General features: G+C 47.2%; 10 protein-coding genes across 10 annotated transcripts; 5 read left to right on the top strand and 5 right to left on the bottom strand.

Moving 5' to 3' along the window:
• Positions 1-70: 70 nt before the first annotated feature.
• PEX2_041640 (putative protein kinase) lies at positions 71-2,413 on the bottom strand (the record flags this gene model as incomplete). Its single annotated transcript, XM_016741439.1, has 1 exon — positions 71-2,413. The coding sequence occupies one exon, from the start codon at positions 2,411-2,413 to the stop codon at positions 71-73; it is 2,343 nt and encodes a 780-aa protein (XP_016603631.1).
• A 970-nt stretch (positions 2,414-3,383) lies between these two features.
• Positions 3,384-6,802, top strand: PEX2_041630 (DNA-directed DNA polymerase delta POL3; the record flags this gene model as incomplete). Its single annotated transcript, XM_016741438.1, has 3 exons — positions 3,384-3,773; positions 3,824-6,003; positions 6,058-6,802. 3 exons carry the CDS (start codon positions 3,384-3,386, stop codon positions 6,800-6,802), a joined length of 3,315 nt encoding a protein of 1,104 aa, XP_016603630.1.
• Positions 6,803-7,314: 512 nt separating this feature from the next.
• Positions 7,315-8,315, top strand: PEX2_041620 (uncharacterized protein; the record flags this gene model as incomplete). The annotated part of the gene is made up of 4 exons (XM_016741437.1): positions 7,315-7,407; positions 7,494-7,655; positions 7,715-7,721; positions 7,831-8,315. 4 exons carry the CDS (start codon positions 7,315-7,317, stop codon positions 8,313-8,315), a joined length of 747 nt encoding a protein of 248 aa, XP_016603629.1.
• Positions 8,316-10,648: 2,333 nt separating this feature from the next.
• Positions 10,649-12,126, top strand: PEX2_041610 (uncharacterized protein; the record flags this gene model as incomplete). The annotated part of the gene is made up of 6 exons (XM_016741436.1): positions 10,649-11,104; positions 11,165-11,299; positions 11,358-11,399; positions 11,457-11,667; positions 11,763-11,920; positions 11,962-12,126. The coding sequence occupies 6 exons, from the start codon at positions 10,649-10,651 to the stop codon at positions 12,124-12,126; spliced, it is 1,167 nt and encodes a 388-aa protein (XP_016603628.1).
• A 933-nt stretch (positions 12,127-13,059) lies between these two features.
• On the bottom strand, positions 13,060-13,713 carry PEX2_041600 (uncharacterized protein; the record flags this gene model as incomplete). The annotated part of the gene is made up of 1 exon (XM_016741435.1): positions 13,060-13,713. The coding sequence occupies one exon, from the start codon at positions 13,711-13,713 to the stop codon at positions 13,060-13,062; it is 654 nt and encodes a 217-aa protein (XP_016603627.1).
• A 579-nt stretch (positions 13,714-14,292) lies between these two features.
• Positions 14,293-14,650, top strand: PEX2_041590 (uncharacterized protein; the record flags this gene model as incomplete). Its single annotated transcript, XM_016741434.1, has 3 exons — positions 14,293-14,433; positions 14,489-14,550; positions 14,605-14,650. 3 exons carry the CDS (start codon positions 14,293-14,295, stop codon positions 14,648-14,650), a joined length of 249 nt encoding a protein of 82 aa, XP_016603626.1.
• Positions 14,651-15,236: 586 nt separating this feature from the next.
• Positions 15,237-16,767, bottom strand: PEX2_041580 (putative C2H2 finger domain protein; the record flags this gene model as incomplete). Its single annotated transcript, XM_016741433.1, has 3 exons — positions 15,237-15,738; positions 15,804-16,516; positions 16,591-16,767. The coding sequence occupies 3 exons, from the start codon at positions 16,765-16,767 to the stop codon at positions 15,237-15,239; spliced, it is 1,392 nt and encodes a 463-aa protein (XP_016603625.1).
• Positions 16,768-18,182: 1,415 nt separating this feature from the next.
• cyn1 (putative cyanate hydratase) lies at positions 18,183-18,763 on the bottom strand (the record flags this gene model as incomplete). The annotated part of the gene is made up of 3 exons (XM_016741432.1): positions 18,183-18,204; positions 18,256-18,695; positions 18,743-18,763. The coding sequence occupies 3 exons, from the start codon at positions 18,761-18,763 to the stop codon at positions 18,183-18,185; spliced, it is 483 nt and encodes a 160-aa protein (XP_016603624.1).
• Positions 18,764-19,573: 810 nt separating this feature from the next.
• PEX2_041560 (sterol desaturase family protein) lies at positions 19,574-20,599 on the top strand (the record flags this gene model as incomplete). The annotated part of the gene is made up of 1 exon (XM_016741431.1): positions 19,574-20,599. The coding sequence occupies one exon, from the start codon at positions 19,574-19,576 to the stop codon at positions 20,597-20,599; it is 1,026 nt and encodes a 341-aa protein (XP_016603623.1).
• A 141-nt stretch (positions 20,600-20,740) lies between these two features.
• PEX2_041550 (M3 family metallopeptidase) lies at positions 20,741-23,055 on the bottom strand (the record flags this gene model as incomplete). The annotated part of the gene is made up of 3 exons (XM_016741430.1): positions 20,741-20,945; positions 21,011-21,663; positions 21,760-23,055. 3 exons carry the CDS (start codon positions 23,053-23,055, stop codon positions 20,741-20,743), a joined length of 2,154 nt encoding a protein of 717 aa, XP_016603622.1.
• Between the last annotated feature and the right edge of the window lie 1,060 nt (positions 23,056-24,115).

The raw sequence follows: 24,115 nt of genomic DNA, 5'->3' as shown, positions 1-24,115 counted from the left end.
TTTCTGTCGTTATTATTTGGGTATATGGTATTAGAGTCCGAGCTCATTGGTCCTTGTCTTTGTGTCAGACTTATTTCTGCGTTTCCTCGAACCGGCGAACGGCTTTCTTCATCGCCCGCAAATGCTCCTTGACCTCCTGGCAGTTCCACCGCTTGTCGGATTTGGGTTCCAACATGCTTTTGATGCACGTCATCAGAGAATCCGCGACTGAGATCCCATCGTCCAGCACGGTCGAGCCATAATCGATCTTGGCAGCGAAGTCTGCAGGGAAAATGGTGCGCTCGGACGGATCCTGGCCTGACCCGCGAGTCAGATCACTCAAGACGAATTGTCTCTCCATCTTCGTATTCAACCGATAAACAGTCTCGAATAGAATGACGCCAAGCGCGTACACATCGAGCTTTTCGTCGATCTTATATTCATCAAAGTAATCCACTGGTGAGCTTGGGTCACTTGAAGGCGCAGATATATTGGCCGGAGGGCGATAGAATTCGGTTCCAACTACCCGCTGTATTTTTGGACCCTCTCGGTATGGTGTCATGGTGCCCTGTGAGGGCTCATTGATGTGAGAGATGTCTGCCACGAGACCAAAGTCCCCAATGCGAGGACGACAGAACTGGGTGGGAGAAGCTTCGCTGGAGCTACACGTGACGCATATGTCTGCTGTGCTGCTCTCTGGTGCACACAGGAAGATATTTGCAGGTTTCAAATCACGATGCACAATTCCTTTTGAGTGCAGGTACTCAACACCCGAAACAATGTCCATCACGAGCTTCAGTGAGGGCAGTAGGTGGAAGCAATGGCGCCTGGCGAGTGAGCAATCATCATATTTTGGAGCGGCTTGGGGGTTTAAATATGCGCCAAGTGAAATAGGATGGAGTGACATTTGGATGTGAAGAATGACCGCGGGGGGTTGCTGACCAGGCCGGTAGCGGGGTTGAACTTGAAGTTTAGACTGATCTTGGCTCAGACCATCAGTAAAGATGTCGTCAGTATCCCCGAAAGTGGATGTTTGTCCAAGTGAAGTGTTCCCATCGAAGGTACGGGGAATGGATTCAATGTCATCATCTTCCTCATCCAATCCTTTTCGTGAACTTTTCTTTGACTGATGAGATGAGGCAGTTCCGTGGCTGTCCCAGCGATGAACGCTCTCAGTGAAGCTATGATCTTCACGCAGAGAGCTTGACTGGGACTCGGGGTTTGAATTTTCAGAATGTCCGAAGACAATTCCCATGCTTGACTCGTTTGGACTATCTGGAGAAGGCAAGTTGTTTTCCGACTTGTCATAGTCTGCATGAGAAGGGTGGTACTCGGCTGAAGGCGGGTGAGAGTGATGAGCCTGCTCGACCCATGCCCCATAGTATCGAACAATATTTGTATGCTCAAGGCGGGCAAGTGTTCGAATTTCCTTCATGATAACCTCGAGCTGATTTTGACCTCCAAATTGCAGCTGCTCAAGTCGCCTTTGGCTGAGTGGAATTTTCTTTACTGCGTAGTCTTGTCCGTCGATGTGGTTTGTGACGTGGTAAACTTCGCCAAAGGACCCGCGACCCAAGATCTTGAGTTCCTGGAATTCAACGGAATATCTTGACAGCTGATTGTATGGCGGGGCAGTTGGAGAATGGAAAAGAGGAACCCCTACAGGCGAACTGCCAAACAGGGGTATGGAGGGGTTGGGGAAGTTCATTGGCCCATGGGGAACGGTTGGAAGGAAATCCACCTTTTTAGCAGGAAGCTGTTTCCTAAATGATGAAGTGGGTTCCGTGTTCCGCCGGAACAGAGTAGGACTATCCACGTCCTCAATGCTGGGTCTCCTTGTCGAAGGCTTTGTGACTAAGGCGCGGTCCTCGCCAGAGCCAAGTATCGGCGACCGTGCATCGGATTCATGGAAATTCATCTCCTCGAGGGCAGATATACTAAGCAAGTCGAGGTTATCCCGATAGCTCTGCCTACTTGGCCCCATTTCCTCTCTGTCAATGCCGTCGGCTAAGATACCGTGAGTGGACAAAAACTGTGATTTGAATTTGTAGAGTTTCTTGCCAAGATACTGAGCCTCAGGGCTGTGTCGATTGAAGGGTTTATTTGAGCCACGTTGAGCATTGAGAATGTCTGCTGCTCGACTCTGGCAGTAAAATTCCAAGAGGGCAGCTGTCATAATATTTGCATGTTGATCAACATTTACACCAGCTAGATCCTGTGGTAATGCTGATCTATCGCCGAAGGAGATCGAAGAGTCTGCATCTGTAGAACTCGAGTCTTTCGGGACTTGCTTAGTCTTGCCCTTCTTCGGGCTGCGGGATTGATTCTCTGCAGCATGTCGAGGAGTTGATGATCCAGATTCCTGGATTTGACCTGCTTCTGAACCTGAGTCAGAATCCGAGTCCGATGGTATTTCTGCTGCTGATCGGAACATTGACGACATATTGATACACTTTTTATCCAGATAGCACACGCAATGAAGACTTGAATTAGTGCTGTGTCGGCGCCATTGGCGATGAGAGGCGAAGTACAAAGTTCGATTTCATGAAAAGAAGAAGATGAAGGAAGAGAAAGCCAGGGCCACAAGTCGATATAAATCGTGATGCCTTCCGGGAACTTGGGCTGATTTTTGCCCCGCAGTAAAAAGATGAGAGCTCTTTTATCAAGGACAATGACGCAAAACTGAACGAAGAAAGAAATGAACAGGGGTCAAATATCCCTTGGACGGAGATGCCACGTTGTTATTGAGATCAAAAAGATGTAAACATATCACAGAAGACTAGCGGGGCGATGATTGTCTCAAGCTTCCATCGGGTTCTACTAGATTGTCTCTCGCAAGGGCGTGGGGCATGCGGCTCTTGGCAAAATAATTAACGACGTCTGGGGTAGAATCCGAGACTGAACATCCAAGAAAATCTGTAAATAGACGTAATGAAGAAGTAGACAAAGACTTGGCCTTTAGGATAGAGTCATTCGATGCCAAGCCCAGGGAGGCGAGTCATCCGTTTCCGAACCCGAGGACTTTGTGGGTCTCGAAGGTGTATGTATGAGGAAAAGCTCTGCCTATTTACTCAATGAGGGTATTCATAACTATGTAGATACATATTTTGCATTCAATAGTAGCTCTGTTATCTATATGAGAAGTAGAAAAAAAAGAATATAGAGCTAAATATGATCTCGAACCTTTGACCAATCAGATCACCCCAAATCTTTGTTTCAATTTAGCTTATCTTATCGCACGTGATTCCCACGCGTAAACGTCACGTCGAAAGCGCGACAGCGCGACTTGCACAAGGAGTTGCCCGCTCAGCACATTCTGAAGTTTACGAGCCCACCCTCATTCATATCATTTCCATCACAAACCTGACTGTGACTCCGTGAACCTCAGCCTAGGAGTTGCCGTCATGCCTGAAGCTATTATCCCCCCCCAAAAGCGGGTGCTTGGGGACGCGGCCAATAATTCCAACGGTATCTTGAAATCTGCTAGTGCCCTCAAAAAACGAAAACTCGACAATGAATCCTCTGTGCAGTTTACGCCATCCTCGCAGGCCGCTCGGCGAAAGATTGGCTCCACTCAACCACAGAAAAGTCAATTTGAGGAGGAGGTGCTCGAAAAGTTGACGCAGGATATCGGCGACTTGAAGGAGAACAACTCAGAGAAGGACCAGCAATGGGAGCGCCCTGCGCTCGGTGACTTTGATGAAACCAAGGAAAACATCTGTTTCCAACAGATTGACGCGGAAGAAGCCATGCTGATGGGCAAGCCTGCCATTCGTCTTTTCGGTGTCACCGAGGTAAATATCTTTGTTATTCGCTGGGTTTTCGTATCTAACAATACTCATAGGCCGGACAATCGGTCTGCCTTCATGTCACCGGCTTTGAACATTACCTCTACATCGCCGCTCCCGTCAGCTTCACCAAAGCAGATTGCGACCCTTATAAGCATTTCCTCGAGCAAAAGCTAGGTCAGAGCTTCCCCGCAATCTCATCCGTACAGCTCACAATGCGCGAGAACATCTACGGCTTCCAAGGAAATCAAAAGAGTTATTATATTAAGATTACGGTCACTGAGCCAAAATTGGCCGCTCGATTGCGAAGTGCGTTGGAGACTGGCAGTGGAAGCATGAACTACAAGGGTATGTGGAGTGGCGCAGATGGAATCCTCACATTTGACAATATTCAATACCTTTTGCGCTTTATGATTGATACTGGCCTGGCTGGAATGGCTTGGGTCGAGGCGATGGCTGGGAAATATCGTCTTCTTGGACAGAGTCAACGATTGTCCAACTGCCAAATCGAAGCTTGTGTGGACTATAACAACATGGTAGCACATCCACCAAATGGAGAATGGGCTAAAATGGCACCTCTTCGCGTCCTCTCCTTTGATATCGAGTGTGCCGGACGGAAAGGCATCTTCCCGGAGCCCAACATGGACCCCGTAATCCAAATCGCCAACGTCGTTACTCGATACGGAGAGACGAAACCATTTATCCGAAACGTCTTTGTCCTCGATACCTGTAGTCTGATCGTCAATACCCAAATCCTGGAATTTGAAAAGGAAGAGAAGATGCTCGATGCCTGGCGCGATTTCGTGGAAAAGGTGGACCCTGACGTTATTATCGGATACAACATTGCCAACTTCGATTTCCCATACCTACTCGATCGCGCCAAGCACTTGAAATGCACTGGGTTCCCCTATTGGACCAGATTGAAGGGTTTCAAGACAGAGGCCAAGGATGCAAATTTTTCGAGCAAGCAAATGGGCAATCGAGACACAAAAGCGACAAACACAAACGGCAGAATTCAGCTTGATCTTCTCCAATTGGTCCAGAGAGATCACCAGTTGAGAAGTTACACTCTCAATTCCGTATCCTACGAGTTTTTGAAGGAGCAAAAGGAAGACGTTCACCACACGATGATTACTGAGCTGTTCAACGGTACACCTGATTCGAGACGACGACTCGCAGTATACTGTCTGAAAGATGCATATCTGCCACAACGATTAATGGACAAATTGATGTGTCTGGTCAACTACACAGAAATGGCAAGAGTCACGGGTGTGCCGTTTAATTTCCTCTTATCTCGAGGACAACAAGTCAAGTTCATCAGCCAATTGTTCCGGAAAGCCCGAGAGCAGCAACTCGTTATTCCCAATTCCAAACCCCAGGACGAGCAGGACTATGAAGGTGCCACTGTCATCGAGCCGAAGCGAGGATACTATGGAGTGCCCGTTGCAACCCTCGATTTCGCATCACTGTACCCCTCGATCATTCAAGCACACAACCTCTGCTACACCACCTTGCTTAACAAGAGCAGTATTGAGAAGTTGAACCTGAAGAAGGATGACGATTACATCGTCACTCCAAATGGAGACATGTTTTGCACGACCAAAGTTCGCAAAGGTCTTTTGTCCCAGATTCTCGAAGAGCTGCTGTCGGCAAGAAAACGCGCTAAGAAGGAGTTGGCTACCGAGACTGATTCTTTCAAAAAGGCAGTGCTGAACGGTCGTCAACTCGCTTTGAAGATCAGCGCAAACAGTGTCTATGGTCTGACGGGTGCCACAGTGGGTAAACTGCCTTGCCTTCCCATTGCCAGTAGTACGACGAGTTACGGCCGTCAGATGATTGAAAAGACAAAGCAAGAGGTGGAAGCTCGCTACACCATCGCCAACGGTTACTCTCATGATGCTGAAGTTATCTACGGTGATACTGATTCCGTCATGGTCAAATTCGGCGTCACCGAACTCGCAGATGCAATGAAACTTGGCCAAGAAGCAGCAGACTTTGTTTCTTCCAAGTTCATTACGCCCATCAAGCTTGAATTCGAGAAAGTATACTTCCCTTATCTCTTGATCAACAAGAAGCGATACGCTGGACTGTACTGGACGAACCCGGACAAACATGACAAGATGGACACGAAGGGTATTGAGACCGTTCGACGTGATAACTGTTTGATGGTTCAAAATGTCATTGAAACCGTGCTGAACAAAATCCTGATTGACAGAGATCTTGATGGTGCGCAAGAGTAAGTTGGGATACCCCTTAGGCCATGCAATCAAGAAACTAACATAATATCTAGCTACGTCAAAGCCACCATTTCGGATCTGCTCCAAAATAAGATCGATATGTCGAAGCTCGTCATCACGAAAGCGCTTTCAAAACGCAAAGAGGACTACGCTGGTAAGCAGGCACATGTTGAACTTGCTGAGCGCATGCACAAGCGTGATGCAGGTTCCGCACCAACACTTGGTGATCGTGTGGCCTACGTCATGATCAAGGGTGCCAGTGATTCCAAGGGCTATGAACGAGCAGAAGATCCCATCTTCGTTCTGGAAAACAACATTCCCATTGACACTAAGTACTACCTCGACAACCAGCTTACAAACCCACTCAACCGTATCTTCGAACCTATCTTGGGTGAGAAGAAGGCAGGCCAGTTGCTCACTGGTGAGCACACGCGGTCTATCACCAAAGCGGCGTCGAACCTGGGCGGACTGATGAAGTTCGCTAAGAAGACCCAGACCTGCATGGGCTGCAAGAAGCCCCTTTCCAGCAAGGACGAGATGGAGGGTGCCGTCTGCTCGAACTGCCGTCCTCGCCTCGGTGAGCTTTACACAAAGACCCTCACCAAGGTCTCCGATCTAGAGGTCCGATTCGGGCGCCTGTGGACTCAGTGTCAGCGATGCCAAGGAAGTCTTCACTGTGAGGTCATCTGCTCGTCCCGTGATTGTCCGATTTTCTACATGCGCATGAAAGCCAAGAAAGATGTGGAAGATTCACAGAAAGACCTGTCCCGATTCGACTTCGACGCTGGTGCTTGGTAATGAGAGAATGCTCTCCATTGTATGACTTGTCCTTTTTTTTCCTTGAATAGCTAGCTTTTTTTGGTGGTACGGTTAGGTCTTGAGCATGGATGAATGGCGTTGGAGCTTGAAAATAATGTACAATGAGATTGAAATAATAACAAGAAGCGGCTCGCTTCTTTTCGCATCTTTTCCAAAGTCTTTGGTATACTATCTTCCGTTTATTTGATCAGCCCTCGGCTGTTAGCAAGATCTAGAGCCTGTGCGTAGACCGAGTAGAAATATCCTCAATAATAGGGACAATACACAGCAGATAAACAATAGGGACAATAGACCATCGGACTAAAATAACCAGATTGAATAACATATCCCAATTAAATATCGAAGTATATATCTCTTTTGTACTCCGTACTCTTTTTTAACCTCTGTCGTGTAGTTAAAGCCCGGAAGCGCGTCATCTGCGAAGCCGAACTCTTGGCGCGGAGTAGCTGCCGATCTTCAATTTCACCACGACTCCAAAGTCTAAGCCCACCATGAACCCTACAGTGGAGGAAGTTAGTGATGATGGCCACGCCACTCCAAATGCCAATCCCAATGCAAACGAACCCCCAGTCCCATGGTCGGAGGTATGCTTCTGTTGCGCAAGGCGCAAATTGAAAATATGGACATTTTGCGGCGAGCTGTAACTGACCGGCGTTTTATTTACGACCAGATCTTCTCCCGTCATGAGGCAGTCCTCTGCTCTCACCTCGAAATGCTGAGCATGGTGAAGGATCAGATTGCTCCGGAGGTCAATGGCTTCCAGACCGTCTCGTCAATGGTGAACAAAACAGTGCTGGCGATGAACCAGTTGAAAATAGCTAGAAAGCACATGGTGAGTAGTCTGCTCAAATTCCTTTTCATTGGTCTTATCATTGACTGTTATCTCTTTAGATGAGCAGTATGTCCTATCAAACTCCTACCGGAAGCAAGAAAGCAACCTACCCCACCCTTTACCAAACCGCCACTTTACCAAACCACCAAGACAGGAACTGACATGACAGCCTTAGGAACCGCTACGCCCTCAACCTCCAACTCCTCCAACTCCTCCAACTCCTCCAACCCCACACAGTCCACTGACACAGAGGCCAACACCCGCAAGAAAAGACGCAGAATTTCTCGAGACAACGACACAGTCCGTCCTGGTCCTGGCCCCACGGACGAAATGCGAGCTCCCAAACGATACTGCAACTCTTCCTCCCAGCCAACACCCGAGCAGGATGGACAATTCGCGTCAACGTCACTTGGAACAGAGGATATCTCAGCTGAAGTCCAGCGGCGGCTGAAAATCAAGGAAGAGCAACGTTTGAAGAAAGAAAACCCCAAAGCGGATAAACGCAAGCGCGAAAGTCTTGCATCAAATGAAGGCGAATCACCTATTGCACCCAAGCCTCGGAAGAAACGACTTAGGCTGGAGAATGGGCATAAGAGATATGGTGATTTGGTGGATAATGACGCGGATTCTCCGAAAAAGAAACGACGCAAATCGCCTTAACACCAAATGCTTTGAAGGAGACCATAAGTGATGCTGGTCCATTACTCGGTTTCTTTTTGCTTCTATCGGGGCTTGCGGTTCGTCTACTGGCGGATTTTAAAAATGTCGGGGCAGAGGCAATGATGCTTGCATTGAGCAATACTGTGGACAGTTCTTACTGAAACTATTCTTAGAAATTCTAACTGCTCAGTTATAGTTCCTATTTTCTGTCCTGTTGATCGCTGTCCAGGTATAATGAAGAAGTTACAACCACCTCCAGGTAGCCTCTTCTGGCGTTTCTCAGAAAATTAAGGCATGGGATTGATGTGAGTAGAGCCAGGGCAGACTGGAGGTATAAACCAGCGGAATGGCAATAATCGAACCCTCGAAGAATCGTCGAGTGAAAGGAGAGCGCAATCAATAACATATCACGTGTCAACTTAAGCGGTATTCATAGCGACATGGTCGGTCACGATAAACGGCTTAGGGAGAGCATAACAAAATGACGTTTATTCGAACAAGTTGCCAATCCTTTGTAAAGGTAGTAGATATACTGGCGTCACTCGACGAGGCATAAGCCGATTCCAGATCGGGTATAGCTTGTTAGTAATTAAGGGTTAGTGCATATAGTTCTGGTCTCTCATTGACTTCGCCATACTTTCATCTTAGAAGGGGCCTGGACTTTATGTATAAGAACTAACGACGAGCGAAGGCAAAAATCCACCAAAACTGTGTCGGAATGAGAATTGATTGGAATATATGCGGTCATAGCCTATTTCAAATGAGCTGTAGACATGCTTGTAGCCCTCAATTTCATAGTTCCAACGAAATATATTTTGATTGGCTTAGACAGTTTTCTCTCTTGATTTGTTTCCTGGCCTGATATTTTCTTTCCTGTTAAGAATTGCTTTATAGCTACAAATGTATCTAACATGTTTTTAGGTCTCGAGATGTATGGTCACAATGACATTATGTTCCGTATTAGGCATAGTCGTATAAACTATATATCAAAGGCCTTGTGTGTTGGAAGAAAGCTCAACAAAGACCGAAATCATTTCAACTTTATTGTCTTTGACTCGACGTGTGCTCATGTTGCACTGATAGAACGTTGCTAGTACCTCGATTGAGTGCTCTGACACAAGTATTCTTCCTGTATTTTCTCTAATAGCAAATCACTTAATTTAGCAAAATTACAAGACACTTCGAAGCTTTTGCTTTGTCTGGGTTTTACAGACGAGGCATGGTACTGGCACTTAAACATATTGGTTGGATGTTCATGTGCCCTCTGCAGCAAGTTCGACAACAGGCCGATTCCATCTTAGGCTCCGGATCTCTGATCCAAATGCTCAAAGCCCTCTGTCAAAATGGTCGAGCCATGTTTGAAGAAGTCAAATTTCTTTGTTCTCCCCTATAGCCAACAAAGATCCATTGTTTGCTTTTACTTCTCCGTCCGACTCCCCTTTAGGCTCGACATATAACGGCTTGGCCCCCATATATCATGGGATTTAGTACGATGAAATAGCGACTTGCCCTTAATCAGACATTAACTTATACCAATCCAAGGAATTCAATATATTCTCTCCGCGAACGAAGCCAGCACAATTCCTAGAATGGTTTAGTAGCGTACCTCCAGCTTGGTGTTATAAACCCCCTGCGCCCATCTTCGGCTCATCTTTTTTTCTTTCTTCTTCACCTCACCCTGGGGTCATCGAAATATCACAATCATCAAAAATCACATCACATCATCCGGCATTTGCCTCGCAAGTGCCTCCGATCCTCTCCTTGAGGTCTATACCCTTCCCTTTTGGGTATACATTCCTCCAACCGACATATACACTTGCTCATCGACGGCCATCAATAAACAATCTTTCGACAAAAAGCCTTTCGACAGCCCTTGCCGTCTGTACTCTACACAGACTCGGCCCTCCTGCCCCCAAAGAACAAGATCTACATTCCACTCCATTCAATCGGCCAGCCAACTTTGTGGCAAGTTGCCAGGATCAGGGAGTTGTCTTTAATTGTCGGACTTGGAGAGAGTCACCGGCCTCTTGAGGTGAAGTATCCCAGCTGAAGGCAAAAACCAATAGACATAGACATTCCTCCCCAAAAAAACACCACAAAAGGTTAAAAAACCAAAAATAACCAAACTGGTAAACAAACGGGTCGAGAAGAAACAAGCCCAGCCAAAGGAAAAAAACAAGCCAAAAACAGAGGTTCGCTGGGCATCTTGGAAGTTGAAATCCGACCTTTGGAAGTTCAAACGAATGATCCCACTTGCACAAAGCCTTTCCAGAAACACCGGCTGCAGTATTCCAAACGCCCATCATAGCTTTGGTATACAGAACTCCGAAAACATGAATCGCTACAACGGCGACTCGTCTTTTGTGCCCAATGGGCCCAGATCTTACCAGGGCAATGGAGGTGCTCGAAACAACCGTGCCAACAACAACCGCAATGACAGCCCATATTTCGTGCCCAAAGAGTCCAAACCTTACCAGGGCAATGGGGGTGCTCGAAACAACCGTGCCAACAACTACAATGGCAATGGCAATGGCAACGGCAACGGCAACGGCAACAACCAATGGAGCCCTCGCAATGGCAATGGGAATGGCAATCGCAATGGCAATCACAATCAAAACAACCAGTGGAACAACCATCAAAATGACACTGGCAATGTGAACCCTACCAATCAAGGCATGGGCAATGCGAACCAAAACGGCAATCCCAATTACAAGGGCAAGAACTTCAACCCCAACTACAAGGGGAAGAATTACAACCCCAACTTCTCTCGTCCTGCACCAGCCGATGTTGTAAGTACTCCCTTCCTCTTCATTTTGCATTTATGATTTGATACTAACAATATACTATAGGGTCAGGCCCGAAATAGCGGCCGGAAACGTCAGTCCAACAACAACAACAACTACAATAATCGGAACCAGTCCAATCAGAACCAGTCCAATCAGGACATGGACGTTCAGATGGCCGAGGCACCAATCGATGAGCCAGTAAGTTGATACATCCACATCCATTTTGTACAAGATTAGTTGCTAACAATTAATTTAGAATGACATCGAGATGCCAGACGCACCACCTCTCTCTGATCCAGTGAGTGATCTCTGGGAAGCGGCAAATGGGTTGCAACATGCACTAACCTCTTTACAGAGGATCGAAGCCTTCACCATGGGTGTTCTTGCAGTCAAAGACATTGTTAGTCTCCCACTTTTCCATTTCCAATTCAATCCTTTTGCTTTCAAACAACCTGCTGTTCAACCTTCTGCTTTCAATTCCTCTGCTTTCCGTCCCCCAACTTTCTACCCTCCAGTTTTCCATCCCAAGGTCATCAGTTCTCCAAAGTTGCAAGGAAATGCTGAGTGTAACTACTTTATCTAACAAAATAACAGGCCGAGACCATGCTCAGGCTAGCTAGCAAATTGGACCCTAGCTACGTCCTCAACTGAGCTCCACTAGACAGCGGCCTAGCCAACCCTGATCTAGCCGCCTCACGAGAAACACAACAAGTCGTCATCAACCTGTCGTCCACAACAGAGTTACACCCATGTCCACATCGGTTACAATCCACCAACAACCTCTGGACCCGCCCCAAGACCTCTGGGTTCCTCAATCGGGTACGAACCGTCCGTGACGGGTGACAACCCACCTAGAGCAGGGCCCAAAGACTCCATCGACAGACGACACACAACACAAACCACAAACCACATCTGGTCCTGGTGTTGACGGTGCGGCTCGTGCCCCGTCTACAGGGAGGACCAGATCCAAGACCGAGAAGAAGCTCGGGGAAGGAAAAGGATACAAATTGGAACATGTGCAATAGAGGAATCAAACAAAGGAACCTGTACTTAGAGTTGCAGTCCTGGTCATGGTTTTTACCGAGCACCCAATTGGAGTTTGCCGGGTTTTCCCATGGCCCCGTTGGGGTGAAGACAGACAACATCGGCATCAACATCTACATCAACATTGGCATTGGCATCAACACCAGCATCAACAAAAAAAGAAAAGAAAAAGAAAAGCCATCCACTCATCTTCATCCCACGGCTCGAATGGGAGGTCTTGCCATTTTATAAAATCTGTTTGGGGCGTTTTCGCATATCATGGATGTTTGTTTTATTAGTCTTGGAGAAGGATATACTTGGGTTTGATATTGGATATGTCACAATTTGCATGTACTGAATTTGGTTGGGTTGTGAGTCTCTCGCGATGCCATGGTCGTTGAGGGTCTCACGGCTTTCCAGATGGGATATAACTGGAAGGATTTGTCATGTACCGTCTCGATCAATGAGTCTCTCGCGATGCCATGGTCGTCGAGAGTCTCTTTGGTTTGGAACAATTTGGATGTATTTTGAAATGAAGAAATATTATTCTCCATTTGGATTTCATCTTGTGTAAGCTTGTAGAGACCATAGACCTACTGCAAATAGGATCATGAAGCTGAAAGATGATCCATTGAGATCACTGACGTCCTTACAGCATCAAGCCTCGGAGGTATACACTGCAATCTTTACGTGAAATATTGTAGACAACCGCAGCTTGTTCGAATGGATGTTTTGTACATAGATATAGCAATAACAGCCTCCCCAACACGAACAAAGTGATAAATTCCTGGCAGGTGGAATTCAAAAATGCAACCAAACACCTAATCCCAATGCAAAGCAGAGCAAAATATAATACAACAAGGGGGGGAGAGAGAGGTAGAGACGCTGTACAAGAGACACAAACAGAGAGAAACATCCGACACAACATCGAGAAATCAATCCTTTTTCTCCACAGTCTCATCCGTAACCCCCTCACCAGCCTTCCCATCCTTCCCACCCCAAGTCCAAACATCCCAAATATGCTCCTGAATCAAATCCCCATATCCCTTCCCCTCACTAAGCGCCTTCTGCTCTTCTCTCAACCTCCTCTCCTTCCACCCCTCCGACTCCCCACCCATCCAAACCCGCTGCACAAGACCCTCCTCCTGCGCCTGTCTCGCCTTAAGCTTCTCAATCTCCTCCTTCAAAACCGGATCCGGCGCCATGCGCTGCTTATCCGAAAGCGACAAAATCCGCGCCTTCAACTGCTCATGCTCAGCACGACGGAGCTGCGCATCGCGCGCTGCCCGGAGGCGTTCTTGGATCTCCTGCGCGCGCTCGCTCGGTAGAGAAGAGAATGACCCTTGCATGCGTGAGATCCGCGCGTCGATTCGGTCGACTATGCTGCGGCCTGTGCGGTCGTGGACGATGTGGTTTGCGGAGGCGCCGAAGGAGCAGAGGACGAGGACGGTGAGAGGGTCCAGTTTGCGTGGTGGGAGGGCGATTAGGATTGGTGCGCCGATTAGGAATGTGTAGGCCGCGTAGTTCTTGAAGCGTTTGTAGTCTGCTTCGCGGGTTGCGTTTAGGTCTGGGGTTGTGGGGGTTGACATTGTTGGTTCTTTTTTTGATTTGGTTGATTGGCGATGATGCGGAGGTTGCGGAGGAAAATTTATGGTTGGAAGGTTGGGCTTGGCGGATACTTGGCAGGGTCGGGTTGATCATTCTTATTTGATCATTCTTGTACTTATGCTACTTGTTTTTTTTTTAGTTCTCTATTTCACATAGATCTAGAAGACCAAAATAATTATTTTACCTTGAATATAGGAAATTTCTCTTTTCTTGCTACAGTACAAAGGGGAAAACACGATATCAACTACATGTACATACTACGCTTGGATCTACAAACATCATCTATATGAGGCTATATTTAAAATCGCCCGAATTGTCATCTCCAAGGGAGTATTGGATTTGAAATATCTAATATATTACAGATAGGAACAAAGATCTAAATTCAGCTTCGTGTGTAAGTGGCAGAGTAGACAATCCCAGCCTATTAGTGTTCAGGTCGACGTTATACAATTACCAAATCCAACACATAAACTCCAGAGCTTACTTTCCCCTTTGACTTTTTATCTCACCACTTCCATTCCCCATCTGACTGCATCTTGCATTTTCAACCCACAATCAAGATGTTTTCCAACGGTCTCATCTCCTGGTTCTCCTCCAAGGAGTCTACTCCAAACCCTACCTCAATTGCTACCAGCATCGAGAACCACCAACCCATCAGCCCAAAGGCCCCCACCACCGACCGTATGGTGACCGAGCAGCCTGTATGCAATACAAGACACAAACTCTTATAACAAAGCCCAGCTAATATCCTCCCAGAACTCCCAGGAGAATATGATGAAGCTGCGTGGCGGCGGCGCTGGTGATGTCTGCTGCGGCCTGTAAGTCAAATACTCCGAACTACAAAACAAAAAACTAAATTGACATTCATCTAGTTGCGCCGGTCTTCTCTGCTTCGAGTGCTGTGAGAATTGCTGCTGATTGCGTGGTGGTTTGAACACGCTGTCGGCCTGGTTCTCTCGATATCCTCAATACTTTGCTCCATACTTGACGGGATTGCGCGTTTGTTGCGGTTTGAGATGGGGATATCGAGAGATGGGGTTTGGCCGGGCTCAAGGGGTATTATTACTCTACTTTATTTCCTTAATGTGTCCCGTTAGCGAGTATGACTCTCGCTCTTGGCTAGTTTCCGGGGCCTTTGCGTGAAAATGGAGTCTGGACCCAGCTTTTACATACCCAAATTCTTTTCTAGTTGGGTCAATTGAAATACAGTCTCATTTTTAATCAGTTGTTGATTTTTATAGCCGGATCTGAGAGGCTTCATGCCCGGATGGGAATAGGAATACTGGTTCTACTGTGGATTGGGTATTACTCAAGGTTATTTGTGCTATGGAACTATGTAAAAGTGGAGAGATTTCCCTACTATCCTTCCTTGATGTGAATTACTTTCAATTGATAGAACCGTGGTAGATAATCTTGAAGCTCACCCTCCAAGCTCACCCCATGTACCGTCCTCAGAGTTCACCCTCAGAAACTCTCCCCCTGGGATCAATCTCAAAGCTCCCCCTCAGAGTTCTTCCTCGTAATCTTCGTCGTACGTATCGGAAAAGACAATTCCCTCCAAATCATCCACTAGGGATTCCACAGTTGAGTGAATGGCACCTGCATTAGAAGACACGGGGCCTGCGTTCGAAGATACAGCCTCTGCATTCGAAGAGACGTCATCTCCATTGGAGGATAAAGCCTCTGCATTGGAAGAGACATCATCGGTATTTGAACAAACGGGCCCCGGATTCGAAGAGACGTCACCCGCGCTCAAAGATGCGATATCTGCATCCGAAGACCCGGGAGTGTTATGCTCAGGCTGGCTGCTCACATCGAAAGGAATCTCCCCGGGCTCCATTTCATCCCCGATCATCTGCGGGATATCAGCAAAGCCACGAGTAACTTCACTGAGTTCCTGTTCAATTTGGCCAGTAGTGACACGGAAAGCACACTTGGAATATCGAGCCTCCATGTGAGCGACGAGTGCGGCGAGGGTCCTGAATCGTTTGAAGCATCGAGGGCAACTATAAAAAAGATTGTTAGAGGAATCTCCTCGCAAGGCAAACGAACATAAAAATAAGATACTTACTCGTTGATTGTTTCGTCCTCCATCGTCAAGTGATACTCAAAGGTGGTAACATACAAGAAAGACGAACCACAGTTGCAGAAGTAGCGACTTTTCTCGTGATTCCAGAAGCTCTCAGGATCAACACCTTGAATCTTACGGTGAGCTGTGGCTCTGCAGCGAGTGGGAGGACCATACTGAGCAGGGCATGCTCCTTGGATAACCAGAGTCGATCCAGAAGGACCTGCCTGGGTCGAATCCTCGGTAGCTCCCTGAGTAGACGGGAGAGGATTGCCGAGGCGCATTGTAGTATTGAAAATATCGTTGAGGAGAACACCCCCTGGAGATTCAGTGGAGCTACTTCCTGCTTTTTCTTTGAATGGAGTCAGGGCGCCTAGCTCGGGCCAGTTATCATCAGGATTGGTTGCATCCTCAGTACCACGAGTAGGGCGCTTTCCTTCCATGCGGGGTGTAGAGAGATCCAGAAGAACGCCACCATCCGTATCTGGGTCCTCACTAGAGCTATCAGAGGGCGGGGACTGTGGTCCCGGTGAATCCCTTCCCATGGTCAGAACGCTTGATGCACCGCGAAGGTCATAGTTGGCGCCCTCGCGGGCTTTTTCCGGCAGGGCCAGGACGGGACATTCCTTGTCTTCGATATGTTTCATGACTGCAGCCGCAGACTTGTACTTGCAACCACATCCCTTGCAAGCAATTTCATGACATTCGTGGTGATTCTAAAAAGTGGTTAGTTTGTTAGCAGTGTTTCCTGTTTGTAGGGATATTACCACACAGAAGGGAGAAGACTCACGTTTCTCATATGAACTTCTAGACCAGCTTCGCTTCGGAGTTCAAGACAGCATTCGGGACAAGCAAAGTGACGGTCGCTCATAATCTTGTGCAGATGAAGGGTCTGCTGGGACTGGAAGTCAAGGTCACATTTCATGCAGTAAGAATGTCTGTCCGCATTGGCCTTATGATGTTGCATTTCACTGACAGAACTGAAGCTAAGTCTGCAGCCCTGGAAGGTACAAAGTATGCCCTCCCGTTCTTCAGCCATCGCGAAGAGCCTTGATGGGTCATCAAGGTGATGAAGTGACGCGTATCAACGAAGGACGGATGGGGTATCAAGAAAGTTGGAGAAGGAAAGGAATAAGCTAACGAGAATATTAGGAAATCGATGGGGGAGGAAGAGGAAGAAACCGCTGTTGATAACGTCTGAAAGCACTGGAGACAAACAAAATGATTTCTTTCTCTTTGACAAACCAGTGGCATATCAAAATGGGGATTTCATATTGGGGAATATTATAATACATTAAAGAAAGCTAGGAAATCAAAAAAGAGCATCAATTTATTTTGATGAGGCTGGGACTCGATCGCCTGGCTTTGAGATTTCAGCCGATTCTCACCGTCGTCGTTCCTTCCGAAAATGGGGGTCTGAATAACCTCATTTTTGACTCAATATGCATGTACCCGAGGTACAAAGTACCCGCCAACCACCACTTTGAGGTATTCAGATTTCTTTATAAACTAAAGTACAGATAGCTACATATACCTAGATGAGAGACTCCAAATTTGAAACTCATAAAGCTCTGGGAAGGTAGGAAAATCGAAGCTTAAAGATTTCGAGTGACTTGGCCGTTAAGTTTTGGATCTATTTGAAGAAGACAAGAACTAATACTGTAACCAGCCCCCCCCCCAGTGGCCCAGCGGTATTATGGCCGGGGCATCCCACACCAGGATGTCGCAACGGGTTTTACTTGCTCCCCACTGTTGGTCGGACTCTTATATGCTGAAGCTCTCCCGAAGCACTACGCTAGGCAAACCCCCCGCGGAAGGGTACAGTCCCCCGTTACTTAGGGGGGAGGCCGTAGTCAGTACGGTGGGTGGAGGCATATAGGGGAATGGCCGGAGGAGAGGACCATGTACATCGAGTGACCAGACTCTGTCCATACCCTCCTGAGGTCTAGGAACGGTCTAGATTAATGGGGATTTTTTTTTGATGTTGATATTTGGTAATGCTTCCTCACATCCTTCTTCCTTCCTTCTCCTTCCCCTTCCTTTCTTATCTTAATGCTCTTCGCCCTTCAGGACCATGATGCTCGAGCTATAATGCAACTGCCGTCTGAGCGTAACTTCCCAGGTAACTCCACACAGGCTTCTGTGTATAATTGAATGACATCTCAGATGGATTTGTTTATCCACCAGGATCAGATATAAATTCCAGTTTTGGTCGGGTGATAGCCACTACATTATGCCTACCATCTTGCACTTCTATCATTGAAGGTGAAACTACAAGGTCACGCTTGAAGAGACTTGGCTTGTTTATGAGATACGAAGAATAAAGCCACACAATTCATGTAAATAAGATAGTTCTTCTATTTCCTAGTAATATCCTCGGGCCTAGAATCGAGAGAAGGGTAACCTGTTCATTTATTAGATCATTGTTCAGCAGGGACAGAAAAGACACTCTTACCATTTCCCACGAAGAGTAATAACAGCCCAGTTATTACCATCCTCATCAGTCTCCTTCTCAACCTTTGTCGAAAACGAGATAGCACTCATAATCCCATCCCCAAACTTCTCATTGAGAACCGCCTTGTATGCATAGCCATAGTTCTGCACAATCTCATACAGTCGGTAGATAAGCGGCTCCTTGGGCGGCATTTCGACGGAGCGACCGCGATCAGGGAAGCCGTTGAGTTGTTCCTCCAAAGGCTGCTGGGGGATGAGGAGCAGATCGGCCAGCTTTTCGATGTCTTCGGGCGACGCCTTGGCCTGGCCGTAAAATATGGCAGCTGCAGCTACTTCATTGCGACCGAGATGCTCTCCAATCTTCTCGAAGGTCAGTTTGCGAGCTGCCTTGGCTCTGAAGAGCGTTGTAGATGCGGCGGGGAGGTTGGGGTGCTCTGTGGTCTGATATGGGGTCAGCGGGGTTGCGGGTCGATGGCGGGCATTCTCACATCTAAGGTTGCGAGAGACATGATGGACTGATTTGGGTAAATGATCTCCAACTGCTGAAAGATTGATTTCTTGTGGTAATGCTTGAGTGTTGGTTGTTGCGGAAGATGGAGGTACTTTGGTACAGATGTACTGCGGGGAAACAGGTTCTGATGCAATGTGTATGATTCATTCATTGTATTCCTAGGTTTTTCGCAATAAATGTATGTAGTTACATTCATCTTGTGTCCTGAATACCATCCGACACTTTTCCACTTACATCTCCATATATTTGAATCAAATATATAAATATATGGAATGAATCCGAGCTAAATATAAGCATAAATTTAGGCGTCGACCATCGTGTGATTTGGCGTGGAAATCACATGGAATGCTTTGACTACTTTGTATGGATGGCCACGGAACGCCTGACATATAAGTTAACAGAGATTAACTCAATACGAGATGTAAATATTTATCAAGACAACTTTCGTAGATGCACAATATCATCCCAGGACCTCGGAATCACACTTACGTCGATCATCGTCCCCACTATACTAAACCCTTTTAGGAAACCACTGCGAGTAGCCAATCAAGAATGAGTATGGCCAAGTGTGCCCCCACTTGCCTGATTGATAGCATCGATCAAAGGACAGTAGTGGAAGGTATCGACAAAACTTTCGACTTACACTTTACCACATGCGCAATTTGCAGGCAACCTCGGTCTCTGCCATACATATAATTATGAGCAAGATGATACAGATCCTCTATATCCTCCGAATAGGTTTGTTCTTGGAAGTTAGAACCAAGAGGAAGACTTACCACTGTTCATGATGGCCACATCTCGAAATCCAATGGATAATATGAAATCCACATGGCGCACATGGGACCGAGACCAGTGGAAACTCCCCCACAAAATCTTCGAGCACGTCAACGTATACCATATCGAGCTCAACAGGGATGTCCCAATCCATCCCAAGGAAGACAAAATACCATACGTATCCGACTGGTCTTTAAACCGCTGGGTTCTTGTCCATTCAGGAGTTCCCCTTTTGGCCCACCAGGCTTTTACCTACTTCACCGGATACAACTTCCACCCGATCATCGCCTTCTTATACTACTACCAGGCTTCGAGACTGTTCACGACACGTGAGCTGCGGCTTCTCCGAGAACTCGGCCATACCTACGGGTTCCTAGACGGCGACAAACACGAGCGAGATGGTGTGCCCGATGTGGGTGTTTCAAAAGCCCTGATCTCGGTTTTGTTGGCCGGTCTTGTGCGCCCACTGATGACAGTATGGCTCACCTACGATGCAAATAAACCACCCGCCTCACTCAGCTGGGCTTGGTTGTTTGTCGAGATCAGTCTTTATGGTATTATTCTTGATTTTTGGTTCTATTGGTACCACCGTGTCATGCATGATGTGAATAGTCTCTGGAAGTTCCATCGCACCCACCATCTCACGAAACACCCGAATCCGCTGCTCACAATATACGCGGACTCTGAACAAGAATTCTTTGACATTGCTGGCATTCCGTTGATGACATGGTTTACGATGAAACTCATGGGGATGCCAATGGGATTCTACGAATGGCACGTTTGCCAGATGTACGTTATATTTGCAGAGCTGGCTGGACATAGCGGTCTCCGTCTTCACGCATCACCACCAAACCCTGTCACATGGTTGATGCGGATGTTTGATGCTGAGTTGGTGATTGAAGACCATGATTTGCATCATCGTCGGGGATGGAAGAAGAGTCATAACTATGGCAAGCAAACACGAGTGTGGGATCGAGTCTTTGGAACATGCAGTCCCCGCATCGAGAGTATGGAGGCTAATATTGATTATGATAATCCTGTTGGTATGCCAATTTTATGATGTGTCATTCCAGTCGTTATTTTCATAAGCCGGATAGCTCTTTTAATGGGGAAAGAATATTAAGCCCACTCTCTATGGCTTGGCGCATATAAAGATTACCAGCAATCTTCCGAACATTGTGTGATTCTTAGAGATGAATGATTATATATCCCGAGGTTTAGCTCCTAGCCACTCAAGATAGGGTCTGGTAGTTGGCTCACGGCCTAGATAATCTCTCAAAGTCTTCATCTCAGGCTGGCTTCCGCCTACGCGGAGAATCATGTCACGGTATCGTCGTCCGGCCTCTTTGCTCATTGTGTCCTGGCGAAATCCAGTCTCGAAAATATCAAACGCAAATACCGTGCCTCTGAGTATGTCATCAGTTTTCTGAAGCCAAATCAAGCTGGGAAAAAGCACGCAGGACAGACTTACAATAGGTAGCTGTAGTATCCAGCATCATACTTGTTAATCACGTTTCGGAAAACTGTCTGGCCATGGCCCCATTCCCATCCCTCCCCTAGTATCTCCCCTCCATGAGTCCCGGAGATGCTCGAGCGTGTCTTGTTGAACAGCTCCGTGAGATTAGTCCGCAGCAACTCTTCCCTCGAAGCAGGGCTATGAATAAGCATATCGTATGTGGCGAAGAATAAGTTATTCAGCTGGGCTCGGACCTTTACACCTTTGTTTCTTTGGGATAGAGCTGCCGCTTGATCATCATCGAGTTGAACGGGTGGTATCTGCGGGGGTTTTTTATCGGGAGACTTTCCATTAATAGTCATCCAAGCGGACATCATTGATGGACTGATATATGAATAATGATAAGAGATGTCTTTGATATGACGCTCGATCCAGAAAAATTGCTCCAACATTATGCTTGGGGCCTCAACAAAGTCGCGATCCACTGGGGAGAGGCCTGCATGTTTAATCCTTGTGAACAGTGCATGGAATAAGTGTCCAAGTTCGTGAAACAATTTTCGAACATCGTCCATGCTGAGAAGAGTGGGTTGATCGGGCAATGGTCTAACGTAGTTCATGACCAAGGCCGAGGATGGGTAGAAACGACCCCCGTCAGGCCGCTGGTAGCCCTATTGTAGCAATTAGTCCTTGTTTTGTCTCTTCAAGATGGAAAGAAATTGGCAATCAAGCAGAGCTCGGAATGTTGCCGGTGATGAAATGCGTACAAACTGCAATGGATAGTGTCCGGCATGGCTGTACTTCCCATCTCGAGGGAAAAGATCCAGATAGGCGTAACCGAGGAATTCATCAGTCACGCCATCAACCTTCCAGGCCGTATACATCTGCACATCTTCGTGCCAGATGAGATTTTCGCGGTCCGCAGTATCAACTCTTCGGAGTTCTGCTCCGAGCAGATGTTGGAACATTTGAAGCAGTTTTTGAAGCGTCATTTGGAGTTCGAAGTATTCGGACAGGGCTGACTCCCGCGTCTCGGTCTGTTCAATGCGTCGTTCTGTGAAGTACGAGATATCCCAGTGAAATAGCCTGTTTGCGGTTTCTACAAAGGCGGCTGCCTCCTGCTTCTTAAGTTGAAGAAGCTCCTCTGCATCGCTCGTAGCCAGAGGAGCCACAGTCTCACGAATTTCTGATAGCAGATCAGCCACCACTTGAGGGCCTTGAACCATCTTGTCGCTCGTTTTTCGCGCGAAATGGTTTGGATACCCAAGCATCCTGGCTGTCTCATCGCGGAGAAGAACAAGTTCTTGGAAGAGAGGGACGCTACCTGCCATCCTGTTTTGGACGGCATAATAAATCTTCTTCCTCGTCGACTCCTTCTTCACGTTCTTCATGGCCGGGGCGCTAAAAGGAGTCTTGGTGGGGAGCCACAGTTGGCCAGCCTGACTGCCCTCACCTTCTTTTAGTCGACCTAAGACAGCATCGGGCAAGCCATCTAGCTCGTTCGGAGTCAGCCAGATACCCGTGGTCTCCTCATTAAGATTCCGGTTGCAATCTCTCTCAAGGTGACTCAATCTCTTCATCTTTGCTTTGAATTCGTTCCTAGGTGCATCGCCGGTAATACCACATCCAGTTTGAAGGAAGCGTCGATGGAGCTTTTGCAGGTAATAACGGGACTCGTCGTCCTGAGCGGATCCTTGGGTTTTTGCTTTGGTCACTACGCTGTCAACCAGGAGGAACATGTCACGTCGGGAAAATAGTTCGACCTCGGCATCAGTAAGCATGTTGGAAACTTCGTTTGATGCATCTCGCACGTCTTTGACTGGAAAGGTTGATCCGTAGAAGAGTAGGAGGCGTTGCTTCTCAAACTTGGCGTTTTCGTCCTGGATAATTGGCCAGATTGTGTTTTCAAAGGAGGCTTCGGCAATTTGGACTCCGGCTACCACCAAATTCCATGTCAAGGTGGTGGCATTGATGATTTTCAGTGCCTCTTCTTTCAGTGACTGTGGAGTTGAGTCGAAGATCGGCGGTTCGTGGATCACAAAGTGTTCTGTTGTGGTCTTCATGGTCGAATGAAGCCGTCTTGAGCTTTCACAATTGAAGATTTTATTAGTGAGAGAAGGAGAGAGAACAATTACGCGAGATGTATTCGAGGTGTTGATGAAACCTAAGGGTTGACTATCAGTCCAGGCTGCCACATGCGGTGGACCGCCTACCACATTTATTGAGCCTGCCTTTATCCATGGATATTTGTAATTCTGACTAAGGCAGAATTGCGATGTACCTGGTAAATGGCGAAGAAGCTCTCCACAACTCTTTCGTCCATATAGACGGATGGGTCAAGTGATTGCGTGGCCTTGCATATATGCTAAGCCCCCCTCGTTTTTTCTTGCTTCGCAAGGTACAGGGATTCCATTCGCTAAAGATAGCAGGCATTTGGTCAAGAGAATAGTTAGTGTCAAATGGGATACAATACCACTAAGCGAAGTTCCGAGTATTGTTACTAGTAGCAAAATCACCGTGCCGTAGGCCCCTGTAATATCTGTGTGATAAGGCACCTGTCCTGCAGTAGCGTGCTGCTAACAACCCCCATTTTAGGTTGATCTGCATTTGAAATTATCGGATTATTGTGACGTTTCAAAGCTCGGATGTGGGGAAATGTTACATCGCTCTGTATGCACTATCTCCTATCAGTATTTAACTAGCCGCATTATACGGACATATCTATATCACAGAAGAGGCGGAAGATCGATAGCGCAGTGGCTTTCAGAATCCCGGAGCTCTTTTTCTTCCCCTTACATGCAAAAGTCATGGCCGCCAAACAAAGCTCATGCTATTCGAGCAAAAGTGCAAGTTGGCAAGGGCGGGAACATTATCTAGGCCCGGGAGTGTACCTTTTGATGCTCTCTGTGCTATCTTTTGGGGCCTCCATTACGTTCTTCGCGGTGATGTCGCGACAATTACCAACAACAGCTGCATGTGTTGAAATTATTTTCCCGTCCTGTGAGTTAGACTTGAGGCTAAAGCCAATGGTATGTGATTCGGCTCTGATGATCCTTTCTCAGCTGCGGCAAAGGAGTCCATTGAATACAAATGGGTGAACTTTCGCGACCATTATGTTCCTCG

This window comes from Penicillium expansum, assembly GCF_000769745.1.
Source record: "Penicillium expansum strain MD-8 chromosome Unknown contig142, whole genome shotgun sequence".
Classification (NCBI taxonomy): Eukaryota; Fungi; Ascomycota; class Eurotiomycetes; order Eurotiales; family Aspergillaceae; genus Penicillium; species Penicillium expansum.
Note: the sequence above shows the minus strand (reverse complement) of the source record. Positions and strands in the feature narration are given on the sequence as shown.